The sequence below is a fragment of the Styela clava genome, chromosome 3, assembly GCF_964204865.1.
Source record: "Styela clava chromosome 3, kaStyClav1.hap1.2, whole genome shotgun sequence".
Classification (NCBI taxonomy): domain Eukaryota; kingdom Metazoa; phylum Chordata; class Ascidiacea; order Stolidobranchia; family Styelidae; genus Styela; species Styela clava.
This window is the reverse complement of record NC_135252.1, coordinates 15,921,125-15,939,503: the sequence shown is the minus strand read 5'-3', so window position 1 is coordinate 15,939,503 and position 18,379 is coordinate 15,921,125. Positions and strand designations below refer to the sequence as shown.

The 18,379-nt window shown below is 35.9% G+C and overlaps 2 protein-coding genes across 4 annotated transcripts; both read left to right on the top strand.

Moving 5' to 3' along the window:
- The first annotated feature begins 281 nt into the window (after positions 1-281).
- Positions 282-7,178, top strand: LOC120342177 (uncharacterized). Of its 2 annotated transcripts, XM_078110843.1 has the most exons (12): positions 282-349; positions 1,008-1,065; positions 1,323-1,411; positions 2,024-2,096; positions 2,291-2,430; positions 2,976-3,082; positions 3,487-3,797; positions 3,959-4,059; positions 4,411-4,517; positions 4,951-5,046; positions 5,496-5,630; positions 6,335-7,178. In XM_078110843.1, exons 2-12 carry the CDS (start codon positions 1,036-1,038, stop codon positions 6,601-6,603), a joined length of 1,458 nt encoding a protein of 485 aa, XP_077966969.1. In that variant the 5' UTR covers positions 282-349; positions 1,008-1,035; the 3' UTR covers positions 6,604-7,178. The 2 variants fall into 2 exon arrangements, with proteins under 2 accessions (XP_077966969.1, XP_039266827.2); XM_039410893.2 differs by lacking the exon at positions 282-349 and having other exon boundaries at positions 885-1,065.
- A 736-nt stretch (positions 7,179-7,914) lies between these two features.
- Positions 7,915-15,864, top strand: LOC120342176 (uncharacterized). 2 transcript variants are annotated; one of them, XM_039410892.2, is made up of 13 exons: positions 7,915-8,132; positions 8,870-9,463; positions 9,888-10,717; positions 10,998-11,031; positions 11,378-11,443; positions 11,609-11,692; positions 12,111-12,155; positions 12,709-12,774; positions 13,487-13,628; positions 13,710-13,808; positions 14,189-14,317; positions 14,758-14,878; positions 15,065-15,864. In XM_039410892.2, exons 1-13 carry the CDS (start codon positions 7,973-7,975, stop codon positions 15,197-15,199), a joined length of 2,505 nt encoding a protein of 834 aa, XP_039266826.2. In that variant the 5' UTR covers positions 7,915-7,972; the 3' UTR covers positions 15,200-15,864. The 2 variants fall into 2 exon arrangements, with proteins under 2 accessions (XP_039266826.2, XP_039266825.2); XM_039410891.2 differs by having other exon boundaries at positions 7,917-8,132; positions 9,786-10,717.
- Positions 15,865-18,379: the final 2,515 nt, after the last annotated feature.

Sequence of the window (18,379 nt, the reverse complement as noted above, 5' to 3'; positions counted from 1 at the left end):
ATCGCTCCGAGTAAAAAAAATCGATTGTTACGTTACCTTTGACATTTTGCTCATTTTTCAATATCACGGAAGTAAACAAGGAAGTCGGTGCTTTGAAAAAAATATCAACATGCTCGCTGAGCGCCATGCTTGAAGCTTGCATTTGTCGTTTGCCGTACCTGTTTCGTGTCTGGGACGTGTAATTACGACTTGTTGAAGGACCGTAATTTGGTTTCACCGTTTGCTTTGTAATGTAGTGTATCTCTATTTTGGGATATCACACTTCTGTACTTTAAAATGGTTAGGCTACCGTAACTTCTTCTAGCAGACTTCAGGTGCAGGACTGATGTTACTGTACTAAAGATGTTGGGTACGGCTTACCGGTACGGTACCGGTAGGATAGGATAGGATTTACATATTTATCCTAGGGGAGAGGAAAGACGATAAGACGGCCTATTCATATGGCGAACCACCGCCTTTCGTTCGGTTACCATTCCAAGTCGGGTATGGGATTAGGTACCGTACCGGTACCGTATATTGTTTGTTTTCGGAAGCATGGACTTGGTGGTGGAGGAAGCCGTAGGTAACCGACCAGCGGTTACGTGAACCACCCAACGACGGCGAGGAGTCCAGCAATCCTCTCGCACATAACCATCCCTGCATGGGATTCGAACCTGCGAACCCACGCAGAGTAATTAGAGGTGCGGTGGCGAGCGTATTCCTAACTCTTAGCCCGTTGAGACACACCGCCGCGCCGGTACTCTTATAATTCTGCCATATTTCTGATCCTCTTCATATTTTATACTGTAATTTGTTTGTTTTTATCATTTATTTTATTGACTGTTATGCTGATTACTGGATTATGGTTGTATAGACACAAAATTGTCAAAATATACTGTACTTCAGTATCTGAACTCAATTTCATTAGTCATGATATCTTTTCGATAATTCAGTACGTAATTGGATAATTAAGCTACAACTTCCTAAAACTGTAAAAGTGCTGTTCTAATATCATTAACTACGTTCAGACGTTCGTATCCTGGACCTACCAGACCTATGGAATCGACCTGTGATATCAACAATGAGGTGAGTGCCTAAATAATATGAGTGAGAATAAATGACATTTTAATAATGCAGAATTGTGTGTCACATATATTTCGATCTTCCTCTCTCTCTCTCTTTTGAGGTACGGAAATCTGGCACCAAAAATATATCAACATTGACATAAATATTTCACCTGCTGAATAAGATAAAGTTTACTGTCAATTTGCATTTAAATACACAACAAAAGTATCTCAAAGTTTATGGAGTCTAAAATATGAATATTATTCAACTTCTTTTAGATGATAAAAATGAGAAAGGAAATCAAACGAGGGAAGATATGGGCAATTACAAAACTTGTTCGGAATGTTCGGAATCTTCGCAATAAAAAGTAAGGAATGAGAGTAATGATAGTTTATTTCATATCACCCAATACTATGATAACTTAACTTTATTCAATCTAATTTTATATTTTTAATTTATATTTTGATTTAAAATTTGAAGAAACAACATTGTCATCATCAATTTTTTATGTACCGATTATAGAATCACTAAACAGCATTGGTTCATTACTTTGATTTGAATTGAAAATTTTCATTTCATCATTCCCAACAGTGTTTATGTTCAATGTTGATTGCATATGACACCCAAATGGTACTTCTTTTAATCTTTCGAAACTTGCTTCCTTCAAAAAAATTTTCTGTTGTCTTCACATGCTGGCTGCAAGATCTCTCTAGCATCTTCTAGTCGGAGTCTAGTCAAAAATGCCAGAAATCTTTTTCCTGAACTTCAGTTCTGTGTAATATTCTACCTGAGCTGACTTCTTATCGTATTGGCTCGAACTTAAACAAGTCTCACTTTAACATTTAATAGTGTGTAATGGACTAGTACTCATCGGTACTCATGTGAGTGCCACTGAGTTGTGAAATGCAAACTAGCACCATGTACTATGGACATGTATCATGTTGCTAAATTGGCAATAAAATGTTCTTATTATTTCTAGGGGAAATGAGATGCAATTGTCAAAAAACAAAAGAAGAGCTGAAAGACTAATTGAAGAAATTGACGTTATCAAGGTACACTATTTAGCATTGTTACATTTTTTGATATCAACATTTTTTTCTATTTATAAAATTTTTGTTCAGTCGAATGAGTTATTTGTTCACCTTAGTTTGACACTGATCATCATGCCAAGTGTAATTTTGATAGGCCCTACCAGACTGTAAGTTTTGAATTTGTCTTCCATTGTTTTGTCTATTTCTCATTACAGGATCTGAAGCCTGACGATGTATTTAAAGCACTTTTGAACTCTGATTCAAAATCATGTCCGCAGTCTTTAATGAATTCTGATTTACCGTTGACGCAAAGAGCAATTATTCGGATTGGTTCTGCAACTTTTATTCAAACCAGGTAGTTAGAATTGTTAATAATGTGGTTTGATCAACTTCGTTTTTGTGGTTTTTCTCTTCAATTTCACTCATCATCAGCCTTTAGCTTTCAAGTAAAATAATTTGAACTTAAATAAAAATTGAATTCTTTTAGTGGAGGTGGAGGAATATGTTTTAGAAATGTTTGACAAAATCTTAATAGCTCATTTTATTCTTTCATCAACTTTCGGTGGGATCGCCACTTTCACCCGTAGTTTCGGGACTATAATCGATAGCCTTCCAGGTTAATCATCGGAATCACATGAATAATGTGTAACACTAACACATAACTCGTTATATAAATGTATGTGCTTGATATTAGATTACAGTTCATTTTAATTTTTTCAACACATTTTAAAGTATGTAATTTTAATGTAGCAATCAAATTGTTATTGATGGCTCATAATTTTTTGTAGCCTTTTTGAAGAATTGATTAGCTCTTTAATTTTGATATCACCCACTATTAATTACGGTACATTTGATATAAAATCTGATTCGGCAGCAAAAATTATTTTCTTGTGTTTCCAGAATGTCTGATATCAAGTATAAAGTATCCACTTTCAATCTTGAAAGAACCAACAAACCATCATCTAAAACGATTGAAGAATGTGAACCACCATTAAATGATGTTGGAGGTGATATATTTTATATAGTCTGTATTGCCTTAAGTTACCGTATATAAGAAGATTCTATGCACTATACCTAAATATGTGTGCGCTCATATTTATTTTAGTCTATTTTGCAACATTCTTTTACATCTTCATTTTTGTGTTTATAATGTGATTCAATATCCAGTTTAAATTTCAAGGTGCTGATTTTTGTAAACCACATGTATATGTAGCAATGGTCAGCTCTGGTCAAAATAGCATATACCGTATTTCATATAATAAAATTAATCATTTGAATATCTGAATGAAATTCCATTGAATTTAGCAGAAACTGGTCAATACATTGTGTGATGTTCAGCTCAAGCTCTTGTAAGAACTAAGAATGATCATAAATTTTCTCTGACTACTCTGAATTTTATGTTTTTTGCCAGATGTGAAGCAAGATAACGAACTACAAATGAGATTAGAAACAGCGACAAAGAACTTGATGCAGAAAAAGCCACTTTCAAAGAAGCAAAAGCCAGATCAATTCATTGCATTACAAACTGACAATTTAAAAATTGATGAAATTTCTAGTAATCTCATGCCAGAAGAAAACAATAGTACTGAGGATGGCGATAGTATGGAAGGTGATATTATTTCGGACGATGAAGAAGAAGAGAGAGAAGCTTCTAATGATGATACTCCCCACCAAAATGATGATGATGTTTCAGTAACAAAAGAAGACGCAAGCCCTATGGTGGTATGGTATAAATTGTACTTCATTCCTGACTCAATTTTTTTGCCCATAATGTGAAATAACAGCAGCCAGAATATAATCTTTTCCAATTTTGAAAAATGTCGTACCTTAACTTCCCGTTATTGTTTGTTTCTTAGAAAGTATTTCTTATAACCTATTTGTAGGTGGAAGAGCGAATAATTGGAACAACAGCTGAAGGATATCAGATTGTATTACCATTACTTCCTACAACACATGACAAATCAGTATCTCAAGAAGCCAACAAGTAAGAGTGAAAGTATAATAAAATATAGCTTCTTGTCATTCAAGATATCCAAAAAGCTTCGCAAGCTTTCGAGTTTCAAGTTTCCGAATCTGAAGTGAGATTATGGGGAAGAAATTAGGGTAACAAATACAATGTGAATGAATATATGAGAATGTATCATATCCAACATGTATGTGTGTGATGCGTAGTAGCCCTTGCTGCTGTCTTTCTTGTTGTAAATGTGAAAAATCAGTCATTCACAGATATTATGAATTTTTTTTCAAACTTTCCAGAGTTAGCCTCACTGCAGGTGAAAATATGCAAATTATATCCATATTGTTTTTCATAAAATTATTTCATCACTTCACACAGAAAAAATTTCAATGACATTGCTGAAGGGGCTGAGGATGTCACAGATGTTTTGACAAACATAGGAGAAAACTTTCATTCCGATGATGACGCATCTGACAGTGACATAGGTAAAACTTAATTTTTAATATTTGTCCTTCAATATTATCTATGACTGAATGGAAAATCCAATATTATCTATGACTGAATGGAAAATCGATCGTAGTTGACTCCAGGAATGGCCAAAAACAAGTAGTTACCATTCCGAATGCATTCTGAAATAATATATTTGAATATGGATTATCAAATATATTCTAAAATCCGAAATCGGAACGTTCATTGCAGAAATTTTTTTAAACCACTGTAATGTTTAGTGCATGATTGCTGTAATGTAACGATCACTGTAAAGTTTTTATGTAACATCGTATTCATTGATGTTCTCTTTTTATGGTCATTTTTTAGTTGTTTTAGTCATTCGATTCATTTTAGACATCCCTAGTTAAATTGCAGGTAACTTAATAACCTACTTTCTTAACTTGTTTATCTAATTTTCATCATCATTAGAGTATGAGGATTTGGCAGAATTAGCTTTGAAATCGAAACAGAATTTGAATAAAGATGCTGAAAATAAAGAGGATATGTTTTTTATGGATGCAAAAGGTAAATGTAATAATAGCATTATCTTCAAAGCCAATTACATTTGTTACAGGGCGCAGCCTATAAAATGTACACATTTGCTTGTAGTGATTTTGCACGAAATATTATTTCAGACCCATTTGATATGATATCAAAAGAGAGTTGCTATACTCACAAGTCTAACAACCAAACATTACATACTGTATCTTGAGCGTTTTGATCTGCCATGATATTGTCTCTTACTTGAAAATAGTTCAAGACTATATCCTAAGCAAAATTGGACTGTAGTTTTGACTAGCTAGTGCATTTTGGGATTCAAATATCATGAGAGGGATTTTTGTTTGAACACTGTTGATATAGTTCTTGTATGTTCACATTATTTGGTTCCAAACGTTATTGAATTGTGAGATGTCCTCTTAACAAATGATATCAATAAAATTAGTCTTAGTTGAGAAATATTATTGCATTATAAGGTTCATCTGATAAAAAGTTCCAACGTATTGTTAGCAAATCCAACAAATCTGAATCATCTGATGATGAGGAATTAAGACAAGTCAAGTCTTGCTTTGTTGAAAGCTTAGCAAGTGTGTCACATCAACGTACTAAAGGTAAGTCATGGTTTCTATTATGACAAGATAGAAATATATGTAATCGTATCATGGAGTCGTGCCAGGAAAATTTGTTTTTTTCGGTAACATATAAATAAATGTGTGTAGTGGCATGGTTGCTCAGGTTGACAGCACATATTTACCCAACCATGTTGTGCTTTGAGTGGTAGTTTCTGGTTGAAGCCGGATGCCCTATTGTCAACCTAAGATTTAATGAATCTAGTATACTATTTTGAACTTGAGAACATTCTTTTTATTTGAAATGAAGTATGTTGAATGGTATGTACGAGTGGCTGTTTGTCTTAGGTGGTGGCGTAATACTCCTCATAATTTTCATCCTCCTTCCGAGAAATGTTTGGTTTGGCTGTGAGCTCTCAACCGCGAAATGTCAGTATATCCTCAGAACAAAGAAATCTTTATGCCGGAAGTTTTTTCTAAGAACTGTTTCTAAGTCTCACTTTGCTCAACATCTGCTAGCTTTCAATACCACCACCATCATATGAAATCTATAGCTTTTGGCATTTGATACGTCACCCGTAATTCATCTCAAAGATGGGTCTCATACTTCTGAGTATGTGCGTGTGAATAAATTCTCTTGAAAGAATTCTGTAATGACTATCCTTTTAGTAAATTAAAGCTATTAAATCATAAAAATTTGAAATATAAATAAGTATTTAATGAAAATGTGTTTTAATTTTGTTCAGGTAAAAACAGAATGAGTCAAAGAGCAAGAAAAAGATTACATTCAAAAAAGAAGACTAGCGAACACAGCAACAATAATGACTCGAAAAAGTCGAATTCAACTAATAAATCTGGAAAAATGCAAAACAACCTGAAAACTGAGACTTCTCTGAAAACTATTGAACTGCAACCATTCCATCCATCATGGGAAGCAAGTAGAAAGAGAAAGGAACAACAATCTATGATAAAACAATTTAAAGGAAAACGTGTTTGTTTTGATGATAGTGATTAATAAATGTCTGGATATTTTCTCCCAGACTATCTTTGGATAATGAAAGATTGAGTGATTTGGCAGGCAATTTTGGGATCTTCAGAAGTATGCGCACCAAGATGGCGTGCAACCTGAACATAGTATTGTGTACCGGTTGGGATTCAGGTTGTGCGACATCTGAGTGCGCATACTTCTAGAGCACTCAATTTTGTACCAGAGAATTGGTTATGTTTTTTTGTTTTTGTTTCTGCTTTTATATAGTTCCATAGGCGAGCCAAACGGCTGTATTATGTGGACGTTGAGTTGGTCTAATTTGTAACCGTTTTGGCTTTTCCTCTGACGTTTCGAACTCAACATTCTTGTATAAAGTTAACGGAATGTGAAAAGGGCTCAACTGTGGAAGTCGAATTCCCTTTGCGTTATTGATGGCTAGACTAGTATGTGTCATAATCATTCGACTGGATTTAAATGTTTTCGCTTTCGTTAGTCGGGGTGTTTACCACAACTATCTGCTCCAGTAGACATTAAGGTCATCCGTCTCAATCAGGTCACGGGGTTGAGTTACAAAAATGCAATAATATATGACAGAAAAGCTCCTTGTATGTTTTGCTCGAGAAACCATATAGGGACGTATTAGTATTACTTACGCGAATGCGGCCCAATATCATTTCGCAATTGTATGATTTTGGTTGTCGTGGGCTAACCCCAATAGCATTTCACGGGAGAGTGGCGAAGCACGTACGACTAAAATCGGCGAACAAAACTCACGCTTCACGTGGCGAGGTCTTTTGACGAATTGATGCGATATCCACAAACAAGCCTTTGGTGTACTGAGAGGAGGCAGGTTACGCGAAGCTTAGAAATGATGGATAGAAAATAAATATATTTGCTGTGAATCGTGCATTAGTAACCATAAATCTCAGAAGCCAGGTTTGCTTGTTTTATGCAAGTTTTCCACCACGCTCCAGTGAAAACAAAGATTAAGAAGAATTCGAGAATTTTGTACTTACTAATAATTTAGTCATTTAGTGAGCGACCGAAATAGGCAATCTTCCATAGTTTATATCTTTTCAAAAAATTTCACTTTTGGATAATACTGATTTAAATAAGGGTATGCTGGGGATAATAGATTGAACTCGACAAATCAATAACTTTATTATTCCTTCGTGTTTTTATCCACTCATTCAATGTATTAGTATATAATATTCAAAAATAGGCTACGCTGCTTCTCTGAAGTGAAATTACTCAAATTATAATTTGGAATTTATGATTGACCCGCGTCTTTTGAATCTATATATACCAATAAATAATATAACACTCCTAAAAAAACGATAATTCTCATCACAATGTGTTTTATATGAAGAGTAGTGTTTAGTAAGCACATGTAGACATGATTATTATTAAAATAGTACTGCATGTATTGCTGTTTGTAAGCATTCACTGTTTGACTCGACAAAATCAACAGCTATTACGTCGTCTGAAAAGGCAGTCAAGTCGTACAGGTTTGATTCCACCGAAGATACCTTATGCTTCTCTTTCAGCTGGTGTCGGTAGGTACATGTTATTGTTAAGATTATTACTCTGAACACCATATTTACATATTCATTCTTCTTAAATAACATCCGCACGTAGATATGCCAGAATAGTAGTGTGACAATCCAACTTTTTGCAAACTTTTTAATATCTGTACAAACTGGAAATGGAATTATGTAACAATATTTGAAACTTTTGGATCGGCAGTTTACCAACGATCTCGGTATTGATAAAATTTAAAAAAAGTAGACAGCTATTCTGAAATTAGTCGTCTTTTAATTGCATTTGCAAAGTCGCTAAAAACTGAAATGAATAGTTTAGCCTCTAGCATTGCTCCTTCTGAGTGATAACGTCAACGAATACGGTATGGTGTTTAAACTTGAAAAGAGAAATAGAAAAACAAAATTATTAAAAGTTGATAATCAGCGCAACAAGCGAGAAAATGTTTGATAAAAGCAAAATAATCTGTTCTGAATGTCCCTGAATTAATTTCCGGATCGGGACGAAAACTTCAAATCCTGAAATCCAACCCTAAAACAGAGATCATTCTATATTTTTATTATCGGAATTTATCACCTGCAGGTTGCAAAACCTCGATAAAAAAATATGAAAATACTACTTCAGAGAAACCAGTTATATATACTTATATTATTCAAGATGACATATCCACGTACATTTAATAATTGTAATGCTAGTACATTTGAAGCAATAAATTTAATAGACATCTTTCGCATTACATTTTTGTTTTTCATAGTCCCTTCGCGAGTGAGGAGCAGATTACGTAGTGGCGTCGGGTCATCGCAATCCACGACAGGTCAAGGAGGATCAAGTCAAGGGGCATCTACCCAGGGTACAGGCAGCACTGGCGCGACAGGGTACGGCCAACAGCAATATACAACAGGAGGTCAAGGGTATCCTTACGGCGGCAGTGCATATCCGAACACTCCGACTGGACAAGGTTATGGACAACAATTATATGGCCAACAGTCAGCTAGTGGCCAGGATGGACAAGCTGGTGTACCCCTGGGTCGCAGTACGTTCCCATATGCTAACAGTCAACAGGCTCAGCAAGGGTATCAGCAAGAATACCAAACACAGTCAAGTACCCGGCAATACCCATCAGTTCCACAATACGGCATGGGCAGAGGCGGATATCAACAACCAACAGGGTATCAACCAACGGGAGCATACAATCCGTATGGAGGTGTGGGTGGATATGGATACGGCGGAGGTTATCAAATGGGAGGGAATCCCTACGCAGCTGGTGGTGGAATGTACGGCATGCAACAAATGCCATATATAAATCCGTACGGCATGAGCCAAGGAGGTTACTACGGAGCTGGAGCCGGTATCATTTTACTTTTTAAATGCATTTTCTGGCTTTGTTGCTTTTAACGTACGATAGTTATAGAATATTATTGTGTGCAGTGTAACTTTGCTCCGTACGCTACACCACTCAGGTGTAATACTTAGTGAGTAACTTTGTGATAATCTGATAAGATAGCTCAAACACATAGCGAACCGCGACCTCACTTACTTGTTTCATATGCATAAACTTTAGTGACTTTAAAATCGTGTCCTAATGTAAGAGTTGAAGAGTCATGAGTTTTTTGTAGGAATACAATGAAAAAAACGAAGAAAGTTATTCACATAACTTTGTACGTTTTAAGGTTACCAATCTCGTGGATATTCTGATGCTCCAAGCATTGGTTCTGCATACCGCGATCCAACGTCGCCATATACATCTTTCGTTCATCCCAATCCTCCATCAGCAGGTTCATCTAGTAGATATGGTGGAAGACAGTCGTACGGACAATCTTATGGTGGTGGTGGAAGATCGGGAGGTTCCTATGGAGCGAATCCGTATGGCTCGAGCAGTACACAAGGAGGATATGGTGGAGGTGGATCTAGTTATTACGGCAGTGACTCTACTGGAGGCTATAGTGGAAGTTCTTACGGCGGAACTCAACCACCTACAGACAATTCTTACGGACAAACGTATGGCGGATACTCTAACAGCGGAGGAGGGTACGGATCCACCGGAGAATCCGCTGACTCTGGTGCACAAGGTGGAAGCGTTCCGAGTTACGGAAGTTCGAGCAGTTCAAGTAATCCGTACGGAAACACTGTTGGCAGCGCATACGGCGGCGCGTCCTATGGCGGAGGCAGCTCAGATGCTAGCGAAAGCATTTATGGACAAACGAGTGGCTCTCGATATGCAACCAGTGGAAGCAGATACGGCTACGGTGAAGGCCAGAATGGAGCCGGGGTATCCGAATCCGGTGGTGGTTATGGTTCATACGGACAATCTCAAACGTATCAAAGTCAAGGCGCGGGCGTTGCTAGTTCGCAAAGCAGTGCGGGCCAAAGAGGTGTGGGTGACAGTCAAGTAGGTGGGTATTATAATCCATTATCGTCTCAAAGTTCTGTATTACCTGGTGCTGTTGGTGCACAATTCACTCCGCCATATCAACAGCAAGGACAATATGGCTCACAGCCAGAAGTCACAGGAGAAACAAGAACACAAGGCCGATTTTCATCACAGCAGATTTACCAAACTGGGAGATTTTACAGTCCACAGACTAGCGATTCCAATACACGGGTGAGTTCTTGGTGACTTTGATCTTTACCTACTTTGCTCAACTATCTCTGTGATAATACCCCCTTAAATAAATACTATCGACAGGATAAATTGATATGCTCCCTGTACTCTATTCTGCAGATTGGGGTTTAAATTTGACTTGTTTTGGGCATGGAAAGTTGTGATATGGGTCTACACGATCATGTGATAGGCCTACAGATTTACACTTTGTTAATGTTGACGTCGACCCTTTCATTTATGCGTGCGAATGTAAACATATATTCATTTTTTCTATCAACAGAGCGAAGACCAACCGGGAGTAGGCGTTTCTGCAGGCAAGTTATTTGTTATTTAAATAATAGGGTATTCTCACTTTTTATCGTACGATACAGGTCTACAAAAAATGCCCACAACAAAATGCAAAACAAATTTAAAATAAATCTGTATTGGTAACTTCTTGCGAAACGGAACATTTCAAATATTTTTTTTATGTAACATTCCTGATGTAATCCTGGTATCCTATGGCTTACGCAATGTAATATTGATGTCCTTTCTTGGTTATTATTAGAGATGGTTCAATCTGTTTATCAATTCATCTTTTTCGGTCTCAATTATCCGTCACCGAACTGTCATTAATTGAAAAATATGTTTTGCACTACCGTTATGCCTGAATAATTTTAGGTGGCAACGCGGATTCCGTCACTCCGTCATCATCTGACGAAAGCCCTTCGGCGCCTGTACCTGCGGGTAAGTTAATTATATTTAAACCGAGTTCAACTACCTAACAACAATTACGTTTTCGCACTTTGATTAAGTATTTTCTATATGTATAATACCATTGTCTGTTGTCCATAGTATGTAACCCAAAAATACATAGCTTTGATATATTACGCAACACTTTCTATTTCTCAGATGAACCATCCGGATCTCGATCAGTGTACCCAGACCACCAGGGTATTTTCCTTGTACCAAGTCGACTGCAGCCAAACCCTGAAGGTAATTAATGATAGGGAATGCGTACGCAGTTGATGAATACTGCGCTGTGTACTTGTAATGAGTTCTTTGATCTTCTCGTACTTATTATGTAGAGTCGATTGTTCTATTAGTGACGGAATAGAGCGATTTCTCTCTGAAGCCCAGCAATCACGACAATTAAGTATAGCGATCCATAAATCCACATTGCGTTTAGTATATTCACCATAATATTATCACCCTCATAATAATTCGACTCAAAATATAAAATGGGGACATGAAAAATCTTAAACCTAGTGTCTCCCAAGTCTCGACTCGATATCTAGACTCTCTGAGATAAATTCTTTTCCACTATAAACTTGAAATGTCGTTGCAGTTCCATTTTATATGGAAATGATTTTACTTAGTCTCAGATTCCGTGCATTTTTTGTATTTTAAATAGAAACCCGAGAAGTTGAAGTGCAGGTTAACGAGCGAAATAAAGCTGGTAAGTTTAATTTTTACGTACGTTTATAACCCGTTACCCTGTTTAGTAGGTTTATTCAATAATGTACGATACAATTTTTTGCAGTTTCTGAGCTGGCCAGTTATATTAGTGCAGTATACGATTGTAATTTCGCAAAGTATGTCAAAAGATGTTGTCCTGAGTATGTGCGACCAGTTATTATTGCCTCGGCTTATAAAGTATATATATATATATATATATATATATATTACACTATTACAGCATTAGGGACTGACACCGCCGTGGCTTCAATTTTGTGACCTGCGTAATATTCTAGTATAAAATTATTTTGTCATGTTTTGAAGAGATTGAACCAGGTTTGCGTTATTGAACACAATCAGTCTCATCAATTACGTGGCTTAATGTGGGTTTATTCAGTTCTACAATGCGTGAGACTCAGTCATGCTATTCATAACCCTCAATTTTTGTCCATAATTTCAATATTTAGAGCATGTTATGGTTTAATTATCAGCGTTAGCTATCTAAATTCTAAACGTTGTATGTGTGTCTTTCATTGTTTACCGATTTCATTTAGAACGCAAAGAACCTCCAACGAAACGTCCCCACCCTTCGTTGAGAAAATGTAGAAAACTCTCAGACGGTAAGAACGTTTCAGTAACTTTTACGCGATGCTATATGTATATGTTATCAACTGTTTTTATTTTTATTGGACACGTTTAGTGGACATAACGATCGTTTCAATATTATGTTGTTATTGTTATTTGTCTCCATCATTTTTAAAAAATCGCTTTTCTCTTCGAATACTGGACCAATTGCTTTGAAATTTTCAGTGGTTAAAGATAAAATTTTTCTCCAGAAGGCTATTACTTTTTTCGCTATGACGTCATCAAAATTATTGCCATTGGGTGGCGCTACGTGTCCATATATTTGAGCATAGCTCTCTTGTTTATTCGTGTGATTATATCGCCAATCAGTTGGTTAAAACATAAGTAGGGTTTGTCTGTTGATCTCCTGAAACTATATTTAGGGTGACCCTAAAGGATTTTTCTAATCAGTACAACGGAATGAACAACATATATATATGTCACACTTGAAGTTTAGGCTGTGTATGTTCATACATAAAAGTTTCAATAGGAGGCTTTACACAAAGTATTACTTTAATCCCGTATTACTTTAATTATTTGTTATATAAATGTTTTAAAAGCCTGGAAAACACGGTCCACTTTCGTCCTACTAGATTTATTAATTTAATTACCAGCGAGAAAGCTTTCCGGTGATTGACATATTTCACAACTAATTGGTACGACTGAAAATGTTTTTCTTGATAGTTATATAGCTTTTATTTCTTTTAGGCCTTCCAGATCTTTACGTCGACGCAGGTAAAATGCAGAAATCGGTTTTTGTTCAGACCAAATCTATCTCCAAACTTTCTTGTGCAAAAGAAGAAAATTGCCTTGCCAAATCCGCAAACGACCGTAACCCAGTTCCTGTCAGGCATGTTGCTATCAAATTTTGTAATATATGTTGTTATTAAAAATAAAATGAGTATTAATGGCATTATGTTGCGGTTTACAGAAAATTGCTCAGATTTGCGACTGTTGTTCACAATGGAGGAACTGCTGTTTTTCTACCTGATGCCCACCACAGAGACTGGAAATACCATTCCTGCCACGAGTAAGACTTTTAATATTTGTCTTTTATGAAAATATTATCATTTCATGACGTCATCAGCAAACAACCGTTATTCTATATATGTATCGGTTATTAAGGTATAATTTATTTCACATTTGAAAATATATATTCCCTTTTGAATCTTTTCACCAAAACACAAAATTCGTGCGAAGGAGCAAATTTGGATGAATTGAATAATGGGTTTCAAGGTGAAATCTTTTCTTTTCTTATGGAAAATACGATTATGAACAATTCTGCAACGATTGTAATAAATGAAATGTTTAATACAAATATCCAAACTCATCAATTGCCACAAAAACACACACGACTCTGTACATGCGTAACTGGAATGTGTCCTTAACTTACATATATTTTTTTTAAAGCCACTACCACAGCATGAAGGAATTTGCTCACTTTCATCTTTTATTTTCTAATGGCACCATTGCGGCTGAAGGGCATAAAGTTAGTTTTTGTCTCCAAGATAGTGGATGCAAAAATCCCTGTACGAAAGAGTAAGAACAACTTTTTTTTGATTGATGTAAAGAGTATAACAAATGGAAAAAAAAACATGTTGATGACGATTTCTATTAGTTGATTATTTCGTGAACAAACCACTGGTGTGGCGCAGTATTTTTTGAATAAAATATGTGTATTTGTGATAATAGTGAAACTGGTGGTTGCTCGCAAGTCAGGAGTTCAGTAACTTTTGATCAAAGGTTAAGGTAATTCCGTTTCACAAGAACCTTTATGTCTGGATTACGCCACTGCGGTCTTGCTTAATACGCATTCTGAAAACCACTGATTTGCCTGTTTTCATATTGCCACTCGATCGAAAATTCATCTTCGGTAGTCGCGATTTGCCTTCCGATTACTCGCGGTCAAAATTATGTTTGACTATTAACTCTCAAATGCTACGTTAATTTTCAACATTTTCGTATTTGCTATCAATCAGGTTTACCTGCAACAAAACAACTCAAGGAATTTCTCCTGGATGCCACGATGATTATCTCGCTTCACGAGACTGCCAGTGGATTGATATTACCGACGTTTTTCCTGGAGCATACACCTTACGTGTAAAACAACTTGCTATAAATTTATACCCATGCTAACTCAGCTTATGTATTGTACAATTTACGTAAACAAATTCTATACTGTGGTAAAGATCGTAGTATATTAGTATTAAATTATTAACTAAATGATGAGTTCCCCGAATTTGCCTTTAAATATTCCTAAATTAAAATATTTCATTTTTGTTAAAGGTAACTGTCAATCCATTGGTGAATGGTATCAGAGCCGTACCTGAATTGTCTTACACAAACAATGCAATCGAATGCCCTGTGAGCATCACAATGACGAAGGCGGAAACAACCGGAAGATGCAGACTGAAGAGATAAAAAAAGTTGATGAAGAACATTTGCACACTTAACAAACTATCTTTAAGAGTTCATTCAGTAGCGAGCATATCTTAGTTATCAGTGTAGTTTTATTTCAAATATTCTAGATTGCCCAATTCATTATTCAATTAAATGTTTATGTGGGCCTATAGAAATATCATTATCATTAAATTTTCGAAACTTCTGTGGAATACCGTCCCAAGTGCATTTTTTTACTAATTTGATCCGCGTTTGATGTGGATTTCGACTTGCGGTGGTGATAGTTCTACGTTGATTCGACGTCCGTGTTTTTAACAAATTAATGTAAATTTAGCACTAATTCTTTTCAATACTGGTAATTTTGGTACAATCTTGAGTTTTTCTTTAGCTCGTTTATTCGTATTGACGTATATATATATCATAATGATTGTAAACTATGATTGTAATTGTGATTTCCCAGTGTGTTTCTCTTTCATTTTCAGTCAGTTATCCATGATTCGTAACCTTATTACGTGACCTGGACGGACCCTTTTTAGAGAGATTACATTATTCTTGATTTTTGTCAACTATTGTCTTGAAAAATAAATGTAAAAGCATGTTTTTCGTGCCAAAGAATAAAGCCAATTTCAATGTACATTATATAACTTTTGTCAAAATAAAAAACTTGACTACTTCAGGTGCTCATATATCAGTGGTATCCCACTTTTCTGCTGCAAAGGATCTCCTTTAGTTATTAGAAGCGATAGCGAAGCTCTCACCCATTGCCAGACAGTGGCCAGGTCGGTTATATTAGAACTGAGACCAAAATTATTTTGCGCTGAATAACGGATTCGCCGTTGCCGCCGTAGCCTCCGAAAAAACAAGTCATGTTCTCCACGAAATGGAATAGAACTAACAAAGATTGGTAACGAGACGTTTGTTCTGCCAATTGTGAAGAAGCATTACCCGATACTTTGCATTGGTGAGACTATCAAGAAATTTGAAAAAAATTATTGTTATAATGGCATTTTAGCGACTTTTTTTCAAGATGGCGCTATGGAGCACCGTTCGATGTCATTGATTATTTAATGTTCCTGGTCAATCGGAAGGGCTGACGTTGAGCCCGAGGGTTAATTTTTTTGTATTCCCGTCGCTTTTTGTTATGTGTTTCTATATGTTTTTGTAATTTAGATATCAAATAGGCCTAGTACGGTATGTATACTGATTTTATGCAAGTCGGACTGTTATAAGGTATTTTAAAATCAAATTTTCTGCAAATAGAATGCGAGAAAAATACAGCTAACGTTAAATGTTACCATTAGTTTAAAACAAAGGCTACTACAGTACCATGTCAGTATTTGAGGTCTCGTGTAGTTTCGTACCTAACGTACTTCTAGTGGGCGTAGCATAACAATTTTTTGACATGTCAATCCTAACCGCCACCTGACTACGCCATCCAAAAAATACGTCACTACGACATCACAATCACGTCATAGAGCTTGCCAAATACACGTACGATCGCCCGAAATGGCATCGGCGCCGACGCTAAAGAACTGACTAACGTCAGCGATCTCTCTCCTATCGGGATCGTTGCGAGCTGTTCGATTTCGGGTTCTCGTCTGCGCGTCTTAGGTGACAGTTCTTGTAATTTGAAGGGCTCTATTATGTCACTGTGACGTCTTAGTGACGTAATTTTTGGATGGCGTAGCCAGGTGGGGGTTAGGATTGATACGTCAAAAAATTGTTATGCTACGCCCACTAGAACAGAAGTACGTTAGGTACCGAAACTACACGAGACCCGAATTTTTCTACTGTCTTTTTTAAATTGAGATATAGCCTGCATAATTTAACAGTTACAGTTAATACAGTACCGGTACTGTATCTCTGTAGTCTGTATAATTGTAGGCGAATTTATTTTGTGAATGACAATATAACTAGGTTATGTTAGATGGTTGGGGCACTTACATTGTTTCAACACAAACCATATTCTAAAAGTTGTTTGAAGACATGGACAACGATTCATTTTTTAATTAACAGTTATGAGTCAATGAGTTGTTAACTAACAGACCAATATTAACTTCAATTTTTGTCTATTTATGAAATATAATAATAATTTTTAGTATAAGATTTTTTTTATGTAACTAGAACAAAAATCATATTAGACATCATCGAGGAATTAATGGTGTCATGTAAAATGCTTTTTCAAATCTTAGCTAGTCCTATTGAAAAGATAGTACTTACGTTTTCCAGAAAAAAAAAACCACTGAGACTGATAACTCACTTCTGCACTCCCAGAATTCAGGAATTATATGTCATTCACTAGAAAAATTCATTTAATATTCCAAATTATAAACTGGAGGAGGATGTCATACTCATAACTATAGATATGGGTCATGATAATGAGTCATCATCAATATAGGTGAGAGTAATCCTATGATAATGAGAATCAGGCAGCTCTTGAAATCGAGTTTCATAATATTATATGCCATTCAGGAAATTCAATCGTTGAAGGTTTGTTGTAAGTGAATATTAGGATACGGCAAAATCCTAAATTGTAGCATACTCTAGCTAAGTTCGAGAAGATAGCGAATAGTTATTTCTTTCAATTTTATGAGTCCTGTTTCTTGACTGATTTTTACTTTTATCCAGGAGAGAAGAAGTTGGGTGAGATTGCTTAATTACGGAATATGATAAACCACTACCTTCTGTCTGGTCAAGGGTGGCTATGGGGATAGTTAACCAGTAATTGGGAATGGGGTTAAAAATATGAACCACTCTGCTGGGTGAAAAGTGTAGCAAATACTTGCATTCAACAGAGTTCGCATATGCAGACAATGAACATACTCCTTATGTTTAACACGAGGTGCTAACCATCAAGCTGCTATTGCATTACATATGCACTAAAGCTAAAGTCAAAATTATTGAACTCACAGCTATATTGTAATATAACTTCCATTGGATTATCTCTAACGAAAGCTAAGGCGTTGATAGAGCTTATTACAAAGCATTGTATATCTGCAATAAAAGGTTTGCTTAAACACATACCGGTAATTGAATTATAAAATCTTATTGATTATTAAACACTTCGATTGTTTAAATGGGATATCCAGTTTCGTTTGAATGTTCAATCACACCTTAAATACCTGAAAATACAAGTTATGTTCAAGCTTAGCATTTTCGCTTTCACTGATGGTTGCCTCAAATGATACAGTTGGTTAGGGC

Excerpts from the sequence above, each read along its gene's own strand:
- LOC120342177 (XM_078110843.1), top strand. The coding sequence starts at position 1,036 with ATGGAATCGACCTGTGATATCAACAATGAG. Across the intron at positions 3,083-3,486 it reads ACCATTAAATGATGTTGGAG|ATGTGAAGCAAGATAACGAA; the intron begins GTGATATATTTT and ends GTTTTTTGCCAG. Across the intron at positions 5,631-6,334 it reads GTCACATCAACGTACTAAAG|GTAAAAACAGAATGAGTCAA; the intron begins GTAAGTCATGGT and ends AATTTTGTTCAG.
- LOC120342176 (XM_039410891.2), top strand. The coding sequence starts at position 7,973 with ATGATTATTATTAAAATAGTACTGCATGTATTGCTGTTTGTAAGCATT. Across the intron at positions 9,464-9,785 it reads TTACTACGGAGCTGGAGCCG|GTTACCAATCTCGTGGATAT; the intron begins GTATCATTTTAC and ends GTACGTTTTAAG. Across the intron at positions 10,718-10,997 it reads CTAGCGATTCCAATACACGG|AGCGAAGACCAACCGGGAGT; the intron begins GTGAGTTCTTGG and ends TTCTATCAACAG.